Here is a 19476-nt window from a genome sequence, read left to right as displayed (position 1 = left end):
TGTGATGGGCAGTAAATGTTGGCCTTGCCAGAAACACTCACATCCCATGAGCAAATATAAAAGAGGGACAGTCTCACATGAAAGAGTTTCAGTATTCAAGAGAAAGCGAGCTGGCGAGTTAGAGGAACAGATAAGCGAATATATTCAATAAAATACACAAGGAGCCAGATAAAGACTCAGAGATAAGGATTAATATTCTTCTCAATACAAGACAGATCCAACACTTCAACAAAGTCCTGCATTAATATAACAGTGAACTATGTGATCTTATTCTCCTATACATTGACAGGATCAAGGCTCACTCCCAGTGATGGATTTTGTGAACCAGTTCTGGTTCCTATCCCATTTTAGGGAATAATTGATGACTCCGATCTATTGTGCACAAAGTCTTCTCTGCTTTGATGTCCACCATAGACTTGGTGGCAAATCCAGAGACATTGGCACCACTGAACACTGTGCAGCCAGAGACATCAGCACCTTTTGTCCATTCTGTGGCCGCAACTCCAGAGATATAAACATCACAGTACACAAGCCCAAATGATATATCTTTTACAAGATCTTAGACCACTGCTATAGAATCTACTGGGTGTTTGGACTGAGCGAGCCATGACACAAACATGTTGCCCCCAGTCTGCACTCAAGAGGTACGAGCAAAAGGGCTCTGACAGGAGTAGGCATGGATAAGATTATTGTCTTGGGGTGACCTCAGATCCAGTCCATCCAGCAGCCATCCAGAAAGTCTATGAAATCTTGACTGCAGGAGCCACTGGTACCTAAGATAGGCAGTCAGATATCTGTAGGTAATTTTTGAGGTAGCTTATTAAGTTTATTGAGAAACAACAGTTTAGATATGATGCATTAGACAGAAAAAGTATATGACCCGTGAAAGGTGAAAGTGGTTCACTGATTCCAGAGGACAAACGGATGGTTGACACTGAGTGCATTGACCTCAGTAGCTTGTAATAGCAGCGTTCTGCTCTATAGTTGGTGTGTTAGTGGTGTGCCTCAGGGGTCAGTGCTGGGACCACAACTTTTCACAATATACATTGACAATTTGGAGGAAGGAACTGAAGGCACCGTTGCTAAGTTTGCAGATGATACAAAGATATGTATTGAGGAAGCAGGGGGCTGCAGAAGGACTTGGACAGGTTAGGAAAGTGGGCAAAGTGGCAGATGGAATACAATGTGGAAAAGTGTGAGGTTATGCACTTTGGATGGAGGAATGGAGGCAGAGACTATTTTCTAAATGGGAAAATACTTAGGAAATCAGAAACACAAAGGGATTTGGGAGTCATTGCTCAAGATTCTCTTAAGGTTAATGTGCATGTTCAGTCGGCAGTTAGGAAGGCAAATGCAATGTTAGCAGTTATGTTGAGAGGGCTAGAATACTAAGCACAGTAAGAAGTCTCACAACACCAGGTTAAAGTCCGACAGGTTTATTTGGTAGCACAAGCCACTAGCTTTCGGAGCACTGCTCCTTCGTCAGGTGAGTGGGAGTTCTGTTCACAAACAGGGCATATAAAGACACAAACTCAATTTACAAAATAATGGTTGAAATGTGAGTCTTTACAGGTAATCAAGTCTTAAAGGTACAGACAATGTGAGTGGAGAGAGGGTTAAGCACAGGTTAAAGAGATGTGTATTGTCTCCAGCCAGGACAGTTAGTGAGATTTTGCAAGCCCAGGCAAGTCGTGGGGGTTACAGATAGTGTGACATGAACCCAAGATCCCGGTTGAGGCCATCCTCATGTGTGCGGAACTTGGCTATCAATCTCTGCTCAGCGACTCTGCATTGTCATGTGTTGTGAAGGCCGCCTTGGAGAACGCTTACCCGAAGATCAGAGGCTGAATGCCCGTGACCGCTGAAGTCTTCCCCAACAGGAAGAGAACACTCTTGCCTGGTGCTTGTCGAGCGGTGTTCATTCATCCATTGTCGTAGCATCTGCACGGTCTCATGGCTGCTGTCATAGCGTCTGCATGGCCAAGCAGACGAGACAAAGGAACTACGTCATCTACATGCACACCAAGAACAGGAAACTTGAGAAACTCCGCATCACCATCAGCAGCAACCAAGCCTCCCCTGGTACCACAGTAGAAAACAGTACCACTGCAGGGAAGTCCATTGTCAACTTGTCGGACTACACACTTCAACCAGATGAAACCAAAGTTCTCAGCCGAGGGCTCAATTTCTGCTCCACCACCAAAATAGACCCCATCAGTCTTGCAGCAGACACAGAGGAATTCATCAGGCGAATGAGGCTGCGGGAGTTCTTCCACAAACCCCTAGAGGCCAACAGCGAACACAATGAGACAGCCAATGAACTGGAACAGCCGACAGAGAGATCCGCAGTGCAGCAACCGAAGAGGAAAGAGTCGAATTGGACTCCTCCGGAAGGCCGCTGCCCTCGACTTGACATGTATACCCAAGCCGTCAGGCGGTGCGTCAACACCAAATTCATCAGCCACACTCACAAGACAGCCTCGAACATCATCCAAGCACAACGCAACGCCATCCACGCTCTCAAGACCAACCGCAACATTGTCATCAAACCAGCAGACAAAGGAGGGGCCATCGTCATACTGAACAGAATGGATTACTGCAAAGAAATGTACCGACAACTGAACAACAAGGAACACTACAGACAGTTACCTGCAGATCCGACCAAAGAACACACCCGTCAACTCAACAGACTGATCAACACCTTTGATCCGGACCTTCAGAGCATCCTCCGTGCTCTCATCCCACATACTCCCCGCGTTGGAGATCTCTACTGCCTCCCGAAGATACACAAGGCAAACACACCCGACCGTCCCATCGTATCGGGCAATGGGACCCTGTGCAAGAACCTCTCCGGCTTCATTGAGGGCATCCTGAAACCCATTGTACAAAAAAACCCCAGCTTTGTCACGACACTACGGACTTCCTACAGAAACTCAGCACACATGGAGCAGTTGGACCAGGAGCATTCCTCGTCACAATGGATGTCTCGGCACTCTACACCAGCATCCCCCAGGATGATGGCATTGCTGCAACTGCCTCAGTACTCAATGCCGACAACTGCCAATCTCCAGATGCAATTTTACAACTCATCCGCTTCATCCTGGACCACAATGTCTTCACCTTCCACAACCAGTTCTTCATCCAGACACACGGAACAGCCATGGGGACCAAATTCGCACCGCAATATGCCAACATCTTCATGCACAGATTCGAACAAGATCTCTTCACCGCACAGGACCTTCAACCGATGCTATTACACTAGATACATCGATGACATTTTCTTCCTTTGGACTCATGGTGAACAATCACTGAAACAACTATATGATGACATCAACAAGTTCCATCCCACCATCAGACTCACCATGGACTACTCTCCGGAATCAGTTGCATTCATGGACACACGCATCTCCATCAAGGACCGTCACCTCAGCACTTCACTGTACCGCAAGCCCACAGATAATCTTATGATGCTCCACTTCTCCAACTTCCACCCTAAACACGTTAAAGAAGCCATCCCCTACGGACAAGCCCTCTGTATACACAGATCTGCTCAGATGAGGAGGATCGCAACAGACACCTCCAGACGCTGAAAGATGCCCTCATAAGAACAGGATATGGCGCTCGACTCATCGATCGACAGTTCTGACGAACCACAGTGAAAAACCGCACCGACCTCCTCAGAAGACAAACACGGGACACGGCGGACAGAGTACCCTTCGTCATCCAGTACTTCCCCAGAGCGGAGAAGCTACGACATCTTCTCCGGAGCCTTCAACATGTCATTGATAAAGACGAACATCTCGCCAAGGCCATCCCCACACCCCCACTTCTTGCCTTCAAACAACCGCACAACCTCAAACAAACCATTGTTCGCAGCAAACTACCCAGCCTTCAGGAGAACAGTGACCATGACACCACACAACCCTGCCACAGCAACCTCTGCAAGACGTGCCAGATCATCGACACGGATGCCGTCATCTCACGTGAGAACACCATCCACCAGGTACACGTTACATACACTTGCAACTCGGCCAACGTTGTCTACCTGATACGCTGCAGGAAAGGATATCCCGAGGCATGGTACACTGGGGAGACCATGCAGACGCTACGACAACGGATGAATGAACACCGCTCAACAATCACCAGGCAAGAGTGTTCTCTTACTGTTGGGGAAGACTTCAGCGGTCACGGGCATTCAGCCTCTGATCTTCGGGTAAGCATTCTCCAAGGCAGCCTTCACGACATACGACAACGCAGAGTCGCTGAGCAGAGATTGATAGCCAGGTTCCGCACACATGAGGATGGCCTCAATCAGGATCTTGGGTTCATGTCACACTATCTGTAACCCCCACGACTTGCCTGGGCTTGCAAAATCTCACTAACTGTCCTGTCTGGAGACAATGCATATCTCTTTAACCTGTGCTTAACCCTCTCTCCACTCACATTGTCTGTACCTTTAAGACTTGATTACCTGTAAAGACTTGCATTCCAACCATTATTTTGTAAATTGAGTTTGTGACTTTATATGCCCTGTTTGTGAACAGAACTCCCACTTACCTGATGAAAAGCTAGTGGCTTGTGCTACCAAATAAACTTGTTGGACTTTAACCTGGTGTTGCGAGATTCCTTACTGTGCTTATCTCAGTCCAACGCCAGCATCTCCACATCATAGAATACTAAGAGCAGGTATGTACTTCTGAGGCTGTATAAGTCTTAGGTCAGACCCCATTTGGAGTACTGTGAGCAGTTTATGGACCCCCTATCTAAGGAAGGATGTGCTGGCCTTGGAAAGGGTCCAGAGGAGGTTCACAAGAATGATCCCTGGAATTAAGAGCTTGTCGTATGAGGAACAGTTGAGGACTCCGGGTCTGTACTCGTTGGAGTTTAGAAGGATGAGGAGGGATCTTATTGAAACTTACAGGATACTGCGAGGCCTGGATAAAGTGGACGTGGAGAGGATGTTTCCACTGGTAGGAAAAACTAGAACCAGAGGGCACAACCTCAAGCGAAAGGGACGATCCTTTAAAACAGAAATGAGGAGGAACTTCTTCAGCCAGAGAGTGATGAATCTGTGGAACTCTTTGCCACAGGAGGCTGTGGAAGCCAGGTCACTAAGTGTCTTTAAGATAGAGATAGATAGGTTCTTGATTAATAAGGGGGTCAGGGGTTATGGGGAAAAGTCAGGAGAATGGGGATGAGAAAAATATCAGCCATGATTGAATGGCAGAGCAGACTCGATGGGCCGAGTGGCCTAATTCTGCTCCTATGTCTTATGGTCTTATGGTTAGGGAACTCTTCCCCTGGTGTTCCTCCATCTTTCCTGGTCCATCTTCCATCGGAAGATGGTGGGCATCTGATGAGGATTGTCACTTCTCTCTAAGCACTCATATTTTATTTCTAGGGGCTGATAGCTTCTCTATACATGAACAAGGAGCAGGAGTGGGCCATTCAGCTCCTCGAGCCTGCTCCACCATTTGACAAGATCATGGCTGATCTAATCGTAACCTCAAATCTGCATCCCACCTACCCCTACCCCGATAACCTATCATCCCCTTGCTTACCAAGAATCTATCCACTTCTGCCTTAAAAAGATTCAAAGACACTTCTTCCACAATAAATCAATCACCTATTCAAACCCATCTGACCAGTGCTCAGGTGGGACATTCTCCACATGAATGTTGGAGTAGTGAAAATAAATGTCGAAGTTGTGGCAAGAAAGCCTACACAACTTGGACGTAATGGACACAACAGACTTCTCCAACCCCAAATGTGTGCAAACATAAGAAAGTGTCAAGATGTAAAAAAGGAGTCTACAAAATACCTGATGAGAATGAAAATTTCCTAAATGATACAGGGCTTGGAAAGATCCAAGAACTCAAACTCGGTGTCCTACCCATGAAAGGGGATACCCAAAGGTTCTGGGTTTATCCAAAGTTAGAAGGACAAGAAGTAAAAGTGGAAGTAGATATGGGAACTGCTGTATCACTTCTCCCAGAAAACATATACAATCCAAAGCTTAAACACTTGCCACTAAAACCTTCAAATATAATCCTGCAAATTTATACTGAGGAGGTAGTTCCACTGAAGGAATATATCATGGTTCAAGTAGAAGCTAATGGTTAATCAACAGAATTATCTCTGCACGTAGTAAAGGGAAATTTTCCTGCACTCTGCAAGAGTGTGGTTACACAAAATCAAGCTAAACTGGGGAGCAATTAAATAATTGATTGATAGCAAGAACACCCTGGATCAACGACTGGATTGGAGACAAAGCTCAAGATCAAATCTGATAGAAACCCTAGGTGTTTCAAGGCAAGAACTGTGCCTTGTGCAATTAAACCAAAGATAGAAGTGGAACTAGAGAAATTAGTCAAGGAGGGAGTGATTGAAACTGTAACGATGAATGATTGGGCAACTCCAATCCCAGTTATTAAATCTGATGGATCTGTATATATCTACGGGGACTTTAAGAAGGCAATAAATCCAGTACTGTTTGTTGACCAGTATCCCTTGCCACTAATTGAGGACCTATTCACTGGATTGGCTGGTGGTTTATAATACAGCAAGATAGACTTGTCCCAAGCATGCTGCTAGATGAGGGTGGCAACTAAGTTGCAACCACTGCTACGATTGTTACCCATAAGGGATTGTTCCAATATAAACGCCTACCATTCGGAATAACATCGGCACCAGCCCATATTACAGAAGCCAATGAACCAAATCTTAAGTGGCCTCAACAGTGTCCAGTGCTATTTGGATGACATTCTAATCACCAGCAGAGCTGAACAGGAACATTTATACAATTTAGTGGAACCATTGAAGCATCTAGAGAAGTAGATCTAGAAGTAAACTCTGCATGAGTTTTTTAAAAAGTTTTTTTAAAGTTTATTTATTAGTGTCACAAGTAGGCTTACATTAACACTGCAATGAAGTTACTGTGAAAATCCCCTAGTCGCCACACACCGGCACTGTTCGGGAACACTGAGGGAGAATTTAGCATGGCCAATGCACCTAACCAGCCCGTCTTTCAGACTGTGGGAGCAAACTGGAGCACCCGGAAAAAACCCACACAGACACGGGGAGAACGTGCAGACACCACACAGACAGTGACCCAAACCGAGAATTGAACCCAGGTCTCTGGCGCTGTGAGGCAGCAGGGCTAACTGAAAGAAAAATGTGAATTTTTCAAATCATCCATCAATTATCTAGGTCACTGTTGTAGGGAAAAATCCCTTGTACCAGTGCATTCAAGGAGGTCGAGTCGCAAGGCAAGGTTCAAAGCGCTTTTCTTTATTGTACAATTACTGTGATCCCAGGGAGAACCACGTAGCCAGCTCAGAAACAGTGGCTTGGCCACGTTGATCTCAATAGTTACACATTTGCTCTGGATATTTATAGGAATCCAAATTCGAGCGGGAACATTTGCTCATACATTTTTACAATACCTAAAAAGTGGCCTGTCTGGTCAGGAAGTTCCCTGGGAGACTTGTCAATTTGCATCTGTATGGTGTGTGTCCGTGTTAATGGGACTGCCTGTTCTTGCCCCGGTGTTTTAATGTGTTTCCCATTATCCTCTCGATGTGTCCCCTTATCTAAATCGACCTCTGATGTTTTGTGTCTGTATTCTATGCTTGCGAGATGAGGTATTAATGTCATTTTGTCCTGCTGTGTGTAGGGGGATTTAATCTAATCTTTTATTCTTTTTATCCTGGTTTATTAAGTTTCTTTGCCTGCCTTGGCCATTTTATTCCCGTAATATTTTATTGACAGTACAGTTATGCCATATATCCCACTGCCAGGTCTTGACTCGCAGATATCCCGATCTTCTGGCCAAGGGCCGGTTTAAAATGCAGCTTCGTGCTGTTGCTGAGCAGAATAAGGATCTTTTGTCGGCTTTGAAATTAAAGGTCTCTCAGCTGTGCAGAGGGGGATTTAAACGAATGTCCATTCGGGTGTTCCTCTCTGCATTGTGGGCACGTTATGAATGGTGCCAATCAGTCCAATAAATGAATATGTTTAATGAGGTGAATATTGATGAGATAATAAAAATATGGCTTTTGGAAAATGGCCTACTTCAGTCACGTAATATACAAGGATGCTCTTCACAAAAAACCTCAGAGAATGACAGCGATCCTAGATGTGCCAAGACCACAAAACGTGTCACAGTTGCAATCATTTTTAGGACTAATCAATTATTATGGGAAGTTCCTCCCAAACCTTGCAACATTACTAAAGCTACTGCATACTTTATTGTGTGCTAATCAACAATGGAATTGGACAAAGGAGTGTGAAAGGGCATTCAAAGGAATTAAAGAGGTGCTCAAGTAATCCGAGGTATTGGTCCATTTTAACCCAGAGTTGAAAATTCAACAATATCGCCCTACGGGATGGAGACTCTTGTATTTCACATTATGGTCATTGGGGAGGAGTAGCAACTAGCATTCATGTCACAAACATTATCAAGCACGGAACAGAATTGCACAACTTGACAAAGAAGCACTCGGCATAATTCCTGACATTAAACAATTTCACGAGCACCTGTATGACAGATGAATTTGTTGACTGACTACATACCATTGACAACCATTTTTGGTCCATACCAGGGAATTCCATCATTGGCCACAAGTTGTTTACAAAGATGGGCATTGATATTATCAGCACATAATTATGAAATCACACATCGGAGATTAGGACAGTGTGCCAACGCATATGCAATAACTAAATCAGAGACAGCATTGAAAAGCTTCCCGTAAGAAATAGGGACATTTAAGAAGTGGTATTGTAGGACTGTATATAACTCCAGTAGAATTAACTGTCACTACGTAAATTCTCTCTGACTCTGGGGGAAAAAAACATAAATAATTCTACGGAATCAGGGACCAAGACAAGGAAGAGATAAAGGTCACAAAGATTGTGCATTACAATCACCATATTCTATGAACATATGACAGCAGGAAAGCTTCCAGCAGCCTTGCATACCCCTTTATCTAGCAAATGGTCTCCAGCATCAACTGAATAAAAAATGACCTCAAGCCAAAGTGATGGACAGGGGATGGAGGAGGTGAAAATCCTTGGGTCCTGTCCTGTCTTCATTGGTCAGAAGGGTTTGAATGGGTGATCGACATCAGGTAAATAACCAGCCCCTAGAATTAAAGTGTATTACCAAGTGCTTGGAGTCAGCTGGCAATGTTTGTCAGGTGCCAACCAGGGAAGATAAAGGAAGACAGGATGGAGAATTACCGAACACTTTGGCTAGAGAGCCAAATGCTGCCAACACAAGCTACTGAGATAAATGTACTCTGTGCCAATCGTCTGTTCATCCTCTGAGACCAGTGAACCATTCTCCATGGCGATTATACCAATACCCAATTGTTATCAATACTCAACTGCTCATCTTAGGTATCTGTGCCTCCTGAACTCAAATTCTTATCAGTTAATGCACTAAAATGTGAGTGGATACAGCCAAACATTGCAGGAGCAGCAAAGCCATTTTCAACAGCCAACACACCTGCCCCTTTCAATCCTATGTATCTCCAATTGAAATCAAGAGGCTGGTCACTGCATTTACTCTTCAACCTTGAAGTCACTTAGGGGTCACAGTTTGGAATTAAAAAGGCACAGGTAATATACACTGTCACTAAGGAGAACCATAGTAAGAAATCTTACAACACCAGGTTAAAGTCCAACAGGTTTATTTTGATTTGATTTGATTTATTATTGTCACATGTATTAACATACAGTGAAAAGTATTGTTTCTTACATGCTATACAGAGAACATACCTTTCATTGGGAAGGAAACAAGAGAGTACAGAATTTACTGTTACAGTCATAGCTAGGGTGTAGAGAAAGATCAACTGAATGCAAGGTAAGTCCATTCAAAAGTCTGACTGCAGCAGGGAAGAAGCTGTTCTTGAGTCGGTTGGTACGTGACCTCAGACTTTTGTATCTTTTTCCCGAAGGAAGAAGGTGGAAGGGAGAATGTCCGGCGTGCATGGGGTCCTTAATTATGCTGGCTGCTTTGCTGAGGCAGTGGGAAGTGTAGACAGAGTCGATGGATGGGAGACTGGTTTGTGTGATGGATTGGGCTACATTCACGACCTTTTGTAGTTCCTTGCAATCTTGGGCAGAGCAGGAGCCATACCAAACTGTAATACAACCAGAAAGAATGCTTTCTATGGTGCATCTGTAAAAGTTGGTGAGAGTTGTAGCTGACATGCCAAATTTCCTTAGTCTTCTGGGAAAGTAGAGGTGTTGCTGGGCTTTCTTAACTACAGTGTCGGCATGGGGGGACCAGGACAGGTTGTTGGTGATCTGGACATCTAAAAACTTGAAGCTTTTGACCCTTTCTACTTCATCCCCATTGATGTAGACAGGGGCATGTTCTCCTTTACGCTTCCTGAAGTCGATGACAATCTCCTTCGTTTTGTTAACATTAAGGGAGAGATTATTGTTGCCGCACCAGTTCACCAGATTCTCTCTCTCCTTAATCACGTGAGTCCTTTCACTCACCTGATGATGGGGCAGTGCTCTGAAAGCTCGTGATACCAAATAAACCTGTTGGACTTTAACCTGGTGTTGTGAGACTTCTTACTGTGCCCATCCCAGTCCAATGCCGGCATCTCCACATTGAGGAGAATCAAGAACTTGGGTTGGACTTCCTTGAGTGTAGAATGTTGAGGCATGATGTGAGTCAGCCAATTAAAATGAAAAAGTATATAGTAGGGTAAATATAGAGGAAATATTTCCTCTCATCAAGAATAAGAGGACACTATTTTAAAATTCAAGCTCAACCATTCCTGAGTACAAGCCGGAAATATTTTATGCACCTGAGCTGTGCGTGCTGGGACATTTGGAGCTTCCAACACAGATTTTTGTTCTGTTATGGAATCAGGGAATATGGATGAAAGATGAGTAAATGAATTTAAGATATAGATGATTCATATGTCTGAAAGGCAGAAGAAGCTTGACTAACTGAAAAACCTACTCTTGCTTTTATGTGAGCATCAGGGGAAAAACAATCAAATACTGTAGAATTCCCACAGTGCAGAAAGGGTCTGCACTGCATTGAGTCTGCACCAACTCTCTGAAAAACATCCCACCGCCCCAACGCATTTACCATGGCTAATCACCTAACCTATGTGTGGATGAACAGAGGGATCTAGGTGTCCATGTGATCCCTGAAAGTTGGCACCCAGGTTGATAGGGTTGTTAAGAAGGCGTACGGTGTATTAGCTTTTATTGGTAGAGGGATTGAGTTTTGGAGCCAGGAGGTCATGCTGCAACTGTACAAAACTCTGGTGCGGCCGCATTTGGAGTATTGCGTACAGTTCTGGTCGCCGTATTATAGGAAAGATGTGGAAGTGTTGGAAAGGGTGCAGAGGAGATTTACCAGGATGTTGCCTGGTATGGTGGGAAAATCGTATGAGGAAAGGCTGAGGGGCTTGAGGTTGTTTTCGTTAGAGAGAAGAAGGTTAAGAGGTGACTTAACAGAGGCATACAAGATGATCAGAGGATTAGATAGAGTGGATAGTGAGAGCCTTTTTCCTCGGATGGTGATGGCTAGCACGAGGGGACATAGCTTTAAATTGAGGGGTGAGAGATATAGGACAGATGTCAGAGGTAGGTTCTTTACTCAGAGAGTAGTAAGGGCGTGGAATGCCCTGCCTGCAGCAGTAGTGAACTCGTCAACATTAAGAGCATTCAAATGGTTATTGGATAAACATATGGATGATATTGGAATAGTGTAGATTAGAGGGGCTTTACATTGGTTCCACTGGTCGGCGCAACATCGAGGGCCGAAGGGCCTGTACTGCGCTGTAATGTTCTATGTTCTACACATCTTTGGACACTAAGGGGCAATTGATCATGGCCAATCCACCTAATCTGCACATCTTTGGACTGTGTGAGGAAACCAGGGATGGGATTTTATGAGATCCCTCCTCCGATCCCTCCTCCGGTGGGGAGGAGGGATCGGCCGCAGACTGGCAGCGCCCCTCCCCCATCCCCAAGGGCAGACACGTCACTCCCTTTCTCCACCCCACCCCCCCCCCCCCCCCCCCCGCCCGCCTCCAGGGGCAGACACGTCACTCCCCTTCTCCATCCCCCCCCGCCCCCCAAGGGGAGACATGTCACTCCCTTTCTCCATCCCCCCCTCCAGGGGCAGACACGTCACTCCCCTTCTCCATTTCTCCCCCCCCCCTCTCCCCCTCCGAGGGAAAGGCAGAGCAAGGCCAGGAACGTGCAGGAGGCTGTCGACGGACTGCAGATCGGAAGGATGGTGGAGGGAGACCAGCGATCAAGCTAGGTCAGGGGTGTGCCTCCCAGGGGGGTCCGATCCCGGGGGTTGGCGGGGGGGGGGGGGGGGTTGGTCTGCCGGCGGGGCCTGCCTCCCAGGGGGATCTGATTGGGGGGGGAGTGGGCTGCTGGGGTGGTTCGCGGGAGGAGGGTCCGCGAAGGATGATCGGGGGGGGGATTGGCTTCGGCGGTTCCCCTGCTGAATTGGAGTCCATTCGGACTTTTATTTAGCAGGTCGTTTAATGTGCGGACGCGAAATGGGCCGCAACCTGGTAAAGTCGGATTCGTCGGTAAAGTTGGGCGCGAGCTTCATTAAGTCGATTTAAATGCATGCCAAGAGTCGGGTGCAGATCGCGTTTTAGGTCCGACGCCCAACTTTACCGCGATTTCACGCCGTAAAATCGGGCCATAGCGTTCATGCAAATGCCCTTATTGCACTGGGTGTACAAAACCTAGGCTGAACAGTCTCAGTGCCTAACTGAAGGAGTGCTGAACTGTTGGAGATGGTGGCCGGATTTTCCCGACCATTCACACTGGCAGGATTTTCCCATCCTGCTGCAGTGAACGGAGATTTGGCATGTCGCCAAATTCTTCGTCTTCACTGCAGCAGGAGCGTGAATGGGCGGTAAGATGGCACCCAACGTCTTTTAGATGAGATGTTAGACTAAGATCCCGTCTGCCCTCTCGGGTGAGAATAAAAGGTCCAGGGGCACTTTTGGAATAAAAGCAAGATATTCTTCCCAGTGTCCTGACCGATATTTATCACTCAACCATCATCATGGAAGCAGATTGACTCGTCATTTATAATAATATTTGGATGCTTGATGTGCATTAATTGGTTCCATGTTTCCAACATCGCACAGCGACTAGACTTCAAAAAGTACTTTATTAGCTGTAAATTGCTTTAGGACACCCTGAGGTTGTGATTATCACTATAAAAATTCAAGTCTTCCTTATTGTGCTGGTTCCAGGGCACTTCACCCAGCTGGTGTGGAAGGCATCGACAGAGATGGGTGCTGGCTGTGCAACAGACGGGAAGGGCACTTTCATGGTGGTGGCAGTCTACAATCCAGCTGGAAATATCACCAATCCTGGCTACTTCAAGGATAATGTTTTACCTCCCAGTAACAACTGATCAAGGAGGAAAAGGAACGGAGTCAATTGACAGACTAAGATGTATTGTACTCTAAAACCATTGGCATTTATGGTACTCTCATTTGGGACTTAATTTGAATTTAAATTTGATTTCTTTCGAGGCTTTGGGTGGAATTTACTATTATGCATTTTAAACAAGATTTCATATCAGGCAAGTAACACCAAAAACAGAAGGTTGCACATCTCAATTTCCTTCATTCCATCAAGGGTATCCCTCCCCTTAACTGTCTATGTCTAATTCTCTTGCTAAACCTGTCCACCTCACTTTGCTTCTTTAAGACTCTCCTTAAAATCTGTCTCTTTGACCAAGCCTTTGGTCATCTGTCTTAATACAGTGGAGCCCCGTTGTAACGCGATGGTTGGGGTCCATAAAATGTTATCGCAAATGTTATCGGGGTCGTGCTAAATCGGGGTCGCGCCAAATCACTAAACCGGAAAGAGCAAAAAAAAGGGTCCAATGATTCATCACATCATATCCGATTTCGCGCTAAATCGGGGCGCGTAAAATTGGGGCTCCACTGTATCTCCTTATGTTATTCGGTGTGAAATTATGTTTCATACCATTCCTGTGAAGTAACTTGGGATGTTTTACTATGCTAAAAGTGCTATATTAATGCAAGTTGTTGTTGGAATGTGCTTGGAATATAATGTAGCAAAGCACTTTGTGTATTCCTGCAATTCTGATCACTGTAGCTTATATAGGACTTTGAGGGAACAAACCTTTTCTGTACTTGGTTCCAGTAATCAAAAGGTTATTATAGGTCAGAATTTCTTTAGGAAACAATTCTAATGGAGGTACAGGCAAAGAAATGCTTTGGACTTTTAGCAATGTGTGATTCCTTTGTAGATGCTGGAGCTGACCAAGGGAGATCAGACATTTTAACCTGTCCTACTGCTCTGCAGTTTTCGTGGAGTCAGGATAGATTTTTAACGAGTCCTGATTTACAGCCTTTCAGAAGAATTGTGTACCATAGTCTGCATGAGAGGGTCTTTTAAAGAAGGTCCTCTTCATTCCACAATGTCAAGTTACACCTGTGTACATAATGAGGCTGATCAGAGAGCCAAGCATTACACTTGTTGAAACAGTTGCGCCCCAGAGAAAACATTGTTTAATTGTCTGCACAGATTCTCTGAACTCTGGGGTAAATTTCACAATGTGTACTTACATAAGGTGAAGCGATTTCAAGGGTATGTGGTTTTTGTTATTGATACTTTGAAGAGTTTGATGATTGACAATTATTTTGCCTTGTAGTAAAATGACTTTTTTTTGATTATCGGTGAGGACTGGAGGACGTTTGTATTTTATTTGGGACAAAGTTCCTCAAGAATAAGTCGGGCCTTTTAAACAGCCTGCCTCGGCACCCAGCAGCTCCTGTCACTGCATCCAAACTCTTTCCTGTGTTGGCTGGCTCGACTCCAGCTCACACTTCCTCACCAGCAATGAAAATCCCACCTTGCAAGCACTTTATCCCAAGGCAGGGTGGATGAACTGGGAATTTCCCTTACTCCCGCTACCCGCCTCAAGAATGAAAATTCAGGCCAATGTAACTGAAGATCAGCAAGTGACCGTTCTCTGTGCCTTGTGGCCAATGCACTCTGCATTGAATCTCAATGACAATCGGTACTGATGAATCACAATAAATGACGTTTTATCACTCCCCTCAGCAAACATTCCCAATTCCGCCAGAGATCTCATCACACGATTTCCGACCTCCAACCATATCCAGTCAAACAGCTGTCCATACCCCACCCTATCACCAATATATTTTAATGAATAAATGAAAGTGCTCAAAGAAGATAAAATTAAGGCTGCCTCCCTGATTTTGTTTCTGGAGAGGTTACATTTTAATTCCTGGAGACTCCAGGACTCTCTGGAGTGTTAGCATCTCCAGCTTCATTTTTTACCATTCCAAGTGACAGATAAAACTTGACCATGAGTGTCAGCTGATGTGAGTAAGCCTCAGTAATGTAAATATTTACTGTGATTCTGAACCATGTGTTCAGTCCAAATCCAAATCCAAATGCAGCAAGATTTAGACAATTTCCAGGCTTGAGCTGACAAATGGAAGTAACATTCATGTCACACAAACGTCAGGCAATTACCATTTCCAACAAAAGAGAATCTAACCATTGCTTCTTGATATTCAAAGGCATTACCATCATTGAATCACCCACTATTAACATGCTGGGGTTACTATTGACCAGAACTTGAACTGGGCCAGCCACATAAACATAGTGGCTACAAGGCTAGCCCAGTCAAAAACCTAGTCAAAGGCTGGGTATCCTGCAGGGAGTCATTCGCCTCCTGACTCCCTAAAGCCTGTCTACAATCTACAAGGTACAAATTAGGAGTCTGATGGAATACATTCCACTTGCCTGAATCAGTGCAGCTTCAACAACACCCAACAAACTTGACATCATCCAAGACAAAGCGACCTGTTTGATTGGCATCTCAAACATTCACTCCTTCCATCACCAATGCACAGGGACAGCAGTGTATACTATCTGTGAGATGCATTGCAGGAAGTCGCCAAGGCTTCTTGGATAGCACCTTCAAAACCCACAACTACAACTATCTAGAAGGACAAGTGCAGCAAACACATGGGAATGCCACCATCTGGATATTCCCCTCTTAAGTCACTCAGGATCCTGACTTGGAACTATATCGCCATTACCTCACTATCGCTGGGTCAAAATCCCAGAACTCCCTCCCTAACCACACTATGTATGTACTTACTCCACATTGCCTGCAGCGGTTCAAGAAAGCAGCTCCCTCTCAAGGGCAATTAGGGATTGGCAATAAATGTCGGCCTAGTCAGCGGCATCCACCTAGCATGAATGAGTTTTTAATAATGTGTCACTTATAATGTTGGGTGGCACAGTAGTTAGCACTGCTGACTCACAATGTCAGAAACCCAGGTTTGATTCCAGCCTTGGCTGACTGTCTGTGTGGAGTTTGCACGTTCTCCCCATGTCTGCGTGGGTTTCCTTCGGATGCTCCGGTTTCTTCCCACAATCCAAAGATGTGTAGGTTAGGTAGATTGGCCATAGTAAATGCACAGAGTTACGGGGAGAGGATGAGGTTGAGCCTGGGTAAGATGCTCCTTCGGAGAGTTGGTGCAGACTCGCTGGGCTGAATGACCTTCTCTACTGTAGGGATTCTATGGTTTCTATCTGTTTAAACATGAATGTAGAACTTGTAACTTAGAATTGAAAATCGGGTGAAAGGTGTCTAAGATATATGTTTTATATTAATATATGCCTCTTCCATAATTCTGATGTAAACAATTGTACTCTGTCAAATAAAATTATTAGAGATAATTTTCCATCATCATTCATTTATTTTAAATTTCTACTGAGCTCTCTCTCTCCCAATGTCTTTACTGTGGTCAGATTCTAACTTTGAGAATTTCAGTCACAAGCAGTAACCAATCTGGGCTCAGTGTGTGCAGTTTGCCAATCGCATCACATCATAATTCCAACACAAGAGGGCAGGAGATAATCTCACTGAATGTGACAGTGTCAGCCAGGCCATCTCTCAGTTTGTATAGCCTACAATTCACTGTGACTCATGTTAGTAGGTAATATGTTGCTAGACTTACTTTGTACTTTGACCTCTCTCCTAATCCTCTTATTTTAAATTAGTTATTAATTTTGTTACAATAGCTACAATATAAACATGTTCAACACATTGCCAACAGCAACAGATCTCTGAAAGTGTAATTTTTCTTCAGCCTGGATTATCACTTCCGAGGCAGGTGTGCAGACAAAGAAATCACCAGGTTCACAGTATCTGGCTTGAGAAGAAGTTCCCTGAATAGCTGGAACTTAATTTCAGGGGGCAGGTACAAGATGGAGCCAGGACCACCAGCCCCAAGTGGTGTAGTTATTAAGTGAAGCCAAGAGTCATAATGGCATACGCTGGGTAACAACTGATACAGAGTATGACTTTTCATTTATTCATGAGATATGGGCATCGCAGGCTAGGTCAACATTTATTGCCCATCCCTAATTGTCTTTGAGGCTTGCTAAGCAATATCAGAGGACACTTAAGAGTCAACCACATTGCTGTGAATCGGGAATCACATGTAGGCCAGACAAGGTAAGGACGGCAGATTTTCTTCCCGAAAGTGCATGAGTGAACCAGATGGGTTCTTTACAACAATCAACAATGGTTTTACGGTCTTCATTAAACATTTAATTCCATATTTTTATTGAATTCAAATTTCACCAGCTATCGTGGTGGGATTTGAAGTTGGGTTCCCTGAATAATACCTCAAGCCTGGAGTGGGAGGTTACAAATGCAAATGAGAAAGGAAAAGTTCGAGAATACGTTTGACTATGATGCATGTGTTTGCTTTGCTGCTGAATTAAGTGTATAAGGAGTTAAGGGAACAGGTCAGTAACTTACAAAAGACATTGAACCACTCAATCAGTTCTGCTGCAAACAGGAAACACATGACAGAGTACGTCATACAAGGTAAAAAAATTAGACCAAACACTGAAACCCACAAGGATTGAAATGACTCGGGAGAAGCCACGAGAATCTTTATTTTCTGAAACAAACCGGGGAGAGTCCAAAACTGAATTAGGAAGCAATGGATTTAAACAGATCCTTCTAGCTGCAGGCTTCTTAGATATTAAGGCAAGAGATGAACACTCACAAGATCCAAGTTAGTGTCAAACGGGTCTGCTCCAAAAGTCTGAGGATATTAATGTCAGTGGACTCTGACTTCTCCACCATTATCATCCATGACTCTTACCCTGACCCTATGAGGTTGTCAGCAAGTTGCACAGCTCAAAGTCATCTAATTTTGCTGCCATCCCGTTTCAGATGGCGGGAGTATTAATTGTCCAATTTGTCTTTTTATATCAATTTGCTCTTTTTCTGAAAAAACAAAAGGGTGTGTGGGGAAGATTGACACACTCAAGATGGCGGCTTTGTTTAAAAAGCACAGGACATGTTCACGCAAAGGACTAACCAAAGAACTGCCAGATATGGCAACATCCTATCTATCATCTTCAGGAGATTTTTTAAGTCATCATTGTTAAAACAGGCAGTTGTTCAGAAAAATCAAAAGATTCAGAAGGGGTTGCATTTGAGAGGAAGCTAAAAGGTTTGGAAGAAATGGACATTAATTTAAACTGTAGTGAGTTGCTGTTCAAAACAAAATTTGAACAGTGCTAGAATACAACTGTAAAGAGATTGATGCACCATTGATTACGCAAAGACTCGTTGTTGCGAAACAACAGGCTTTTATTAACAAAGAACTGGAGCACTCCCAAACCGATAGCTAATCCGAACTGAGGCAAAAGGGGCGGAGAGCAGCCACCTTTATACCCCGAGAAGGGCAGAGCCCCGGATTGAGGCAGCAGGGGCATGTCCAGGCATATCACATAAACTATCACATAAACAGACAACTACAGTGGTTCACCACATTCACCCCGTTTAAAAAAACGTTCGGCGGGGGCGAAGTGGTAGAACGACAGTCACAAGTTATTGATTCAAGTTACAAGTTCAGTCTCTCCGGGGGCTTGATCTGCCGCTGCGACCGCCTCAGTGTCGGCCGTGGTGCCAGTTCAGGAGGCCGCGGTGATGTGTCAGATGCCAGTCCATAACCGGTGGAGCCGTCCGTAGCGCCTTCAGGCTGCCGGGTGTGTGGAGGCTGCTCCTGGGGCTCAGGGGTGCCGTACACGGGGGCTAAATGAGCGTGCTGCGACTCTAGTGCATCATGGACAACGTGGGAGCTGGGGGTGAGGGGCCGTGGGATGTAGTACCTGCAGGGGCCAGATCGCGAATGGAGACCGTGTCCTCCCGCCCGTCGTGATACGCCACATAGGCGTATTGGGGGTTGGCGTGGAGGAGTTGGACCGTTTCGACCATGGGGTCCGATTTATGGGTCCGCACGTGTTTCCAGAGCAGGACAGGCCCTGGGGACGTCAGCCACGACAGTAGCGAGGTCCCCGAGGAGGACTTCCTGGGGAAAACAAACATTCGTTCATGAGGGGTGGCGTTGGTAGCCGTGC

At 45.1% G+C, this 19476-nt stretch overlaps 1 protein-coding gene across 4 annotated transcripts in view; it reads left to right on the top strand.

Moving 5' to 3' along the window:
* The window catches only part of glipr2 (GLI pathogenesis-related 2), a 97160-nt gene extending 80396 nt beyond the window's left edge, over window positions 1–16764 (top strand). For all 4 annotated transcript variants that reach the window (XM_078226692.1, XM_078226689.1, XM_078226690.1 and 1 more), the window contains one exon: window positions 13266–16764. In XM_078226692.1, the coding sequence (XP_078082818.1) occupies window positions 13266–13429 (164 nt within the window). In that variant the 3' untranslated portion in view covers window positions 13430–16764. The remainder of the gene's footprint in view (window positions 1–13265) is intronic.
* The last annotated feature ends 2712 nt before the right edge of the window (window positions 16765–19476 follow it).

Source organism: Mustelus asterias, chromosome 13 (assembly GCF_964213995.1).
Source record: "Mustelus asterias chromosome 13, sMusAst1.hap1.1, whole genome shotgun sequence".
In the NCBI taxonomy this organism is placed as follows: domain Eukaryota; kingdom Metazoa; phylum Chordata; class Chondrichthyes; order Carcharhiniformes; family Triakidae; genus Mustelus; species Mustelus asterias.
This window is presented reverse-complemented; position numbering and strand designations above follow the sequence as displayed.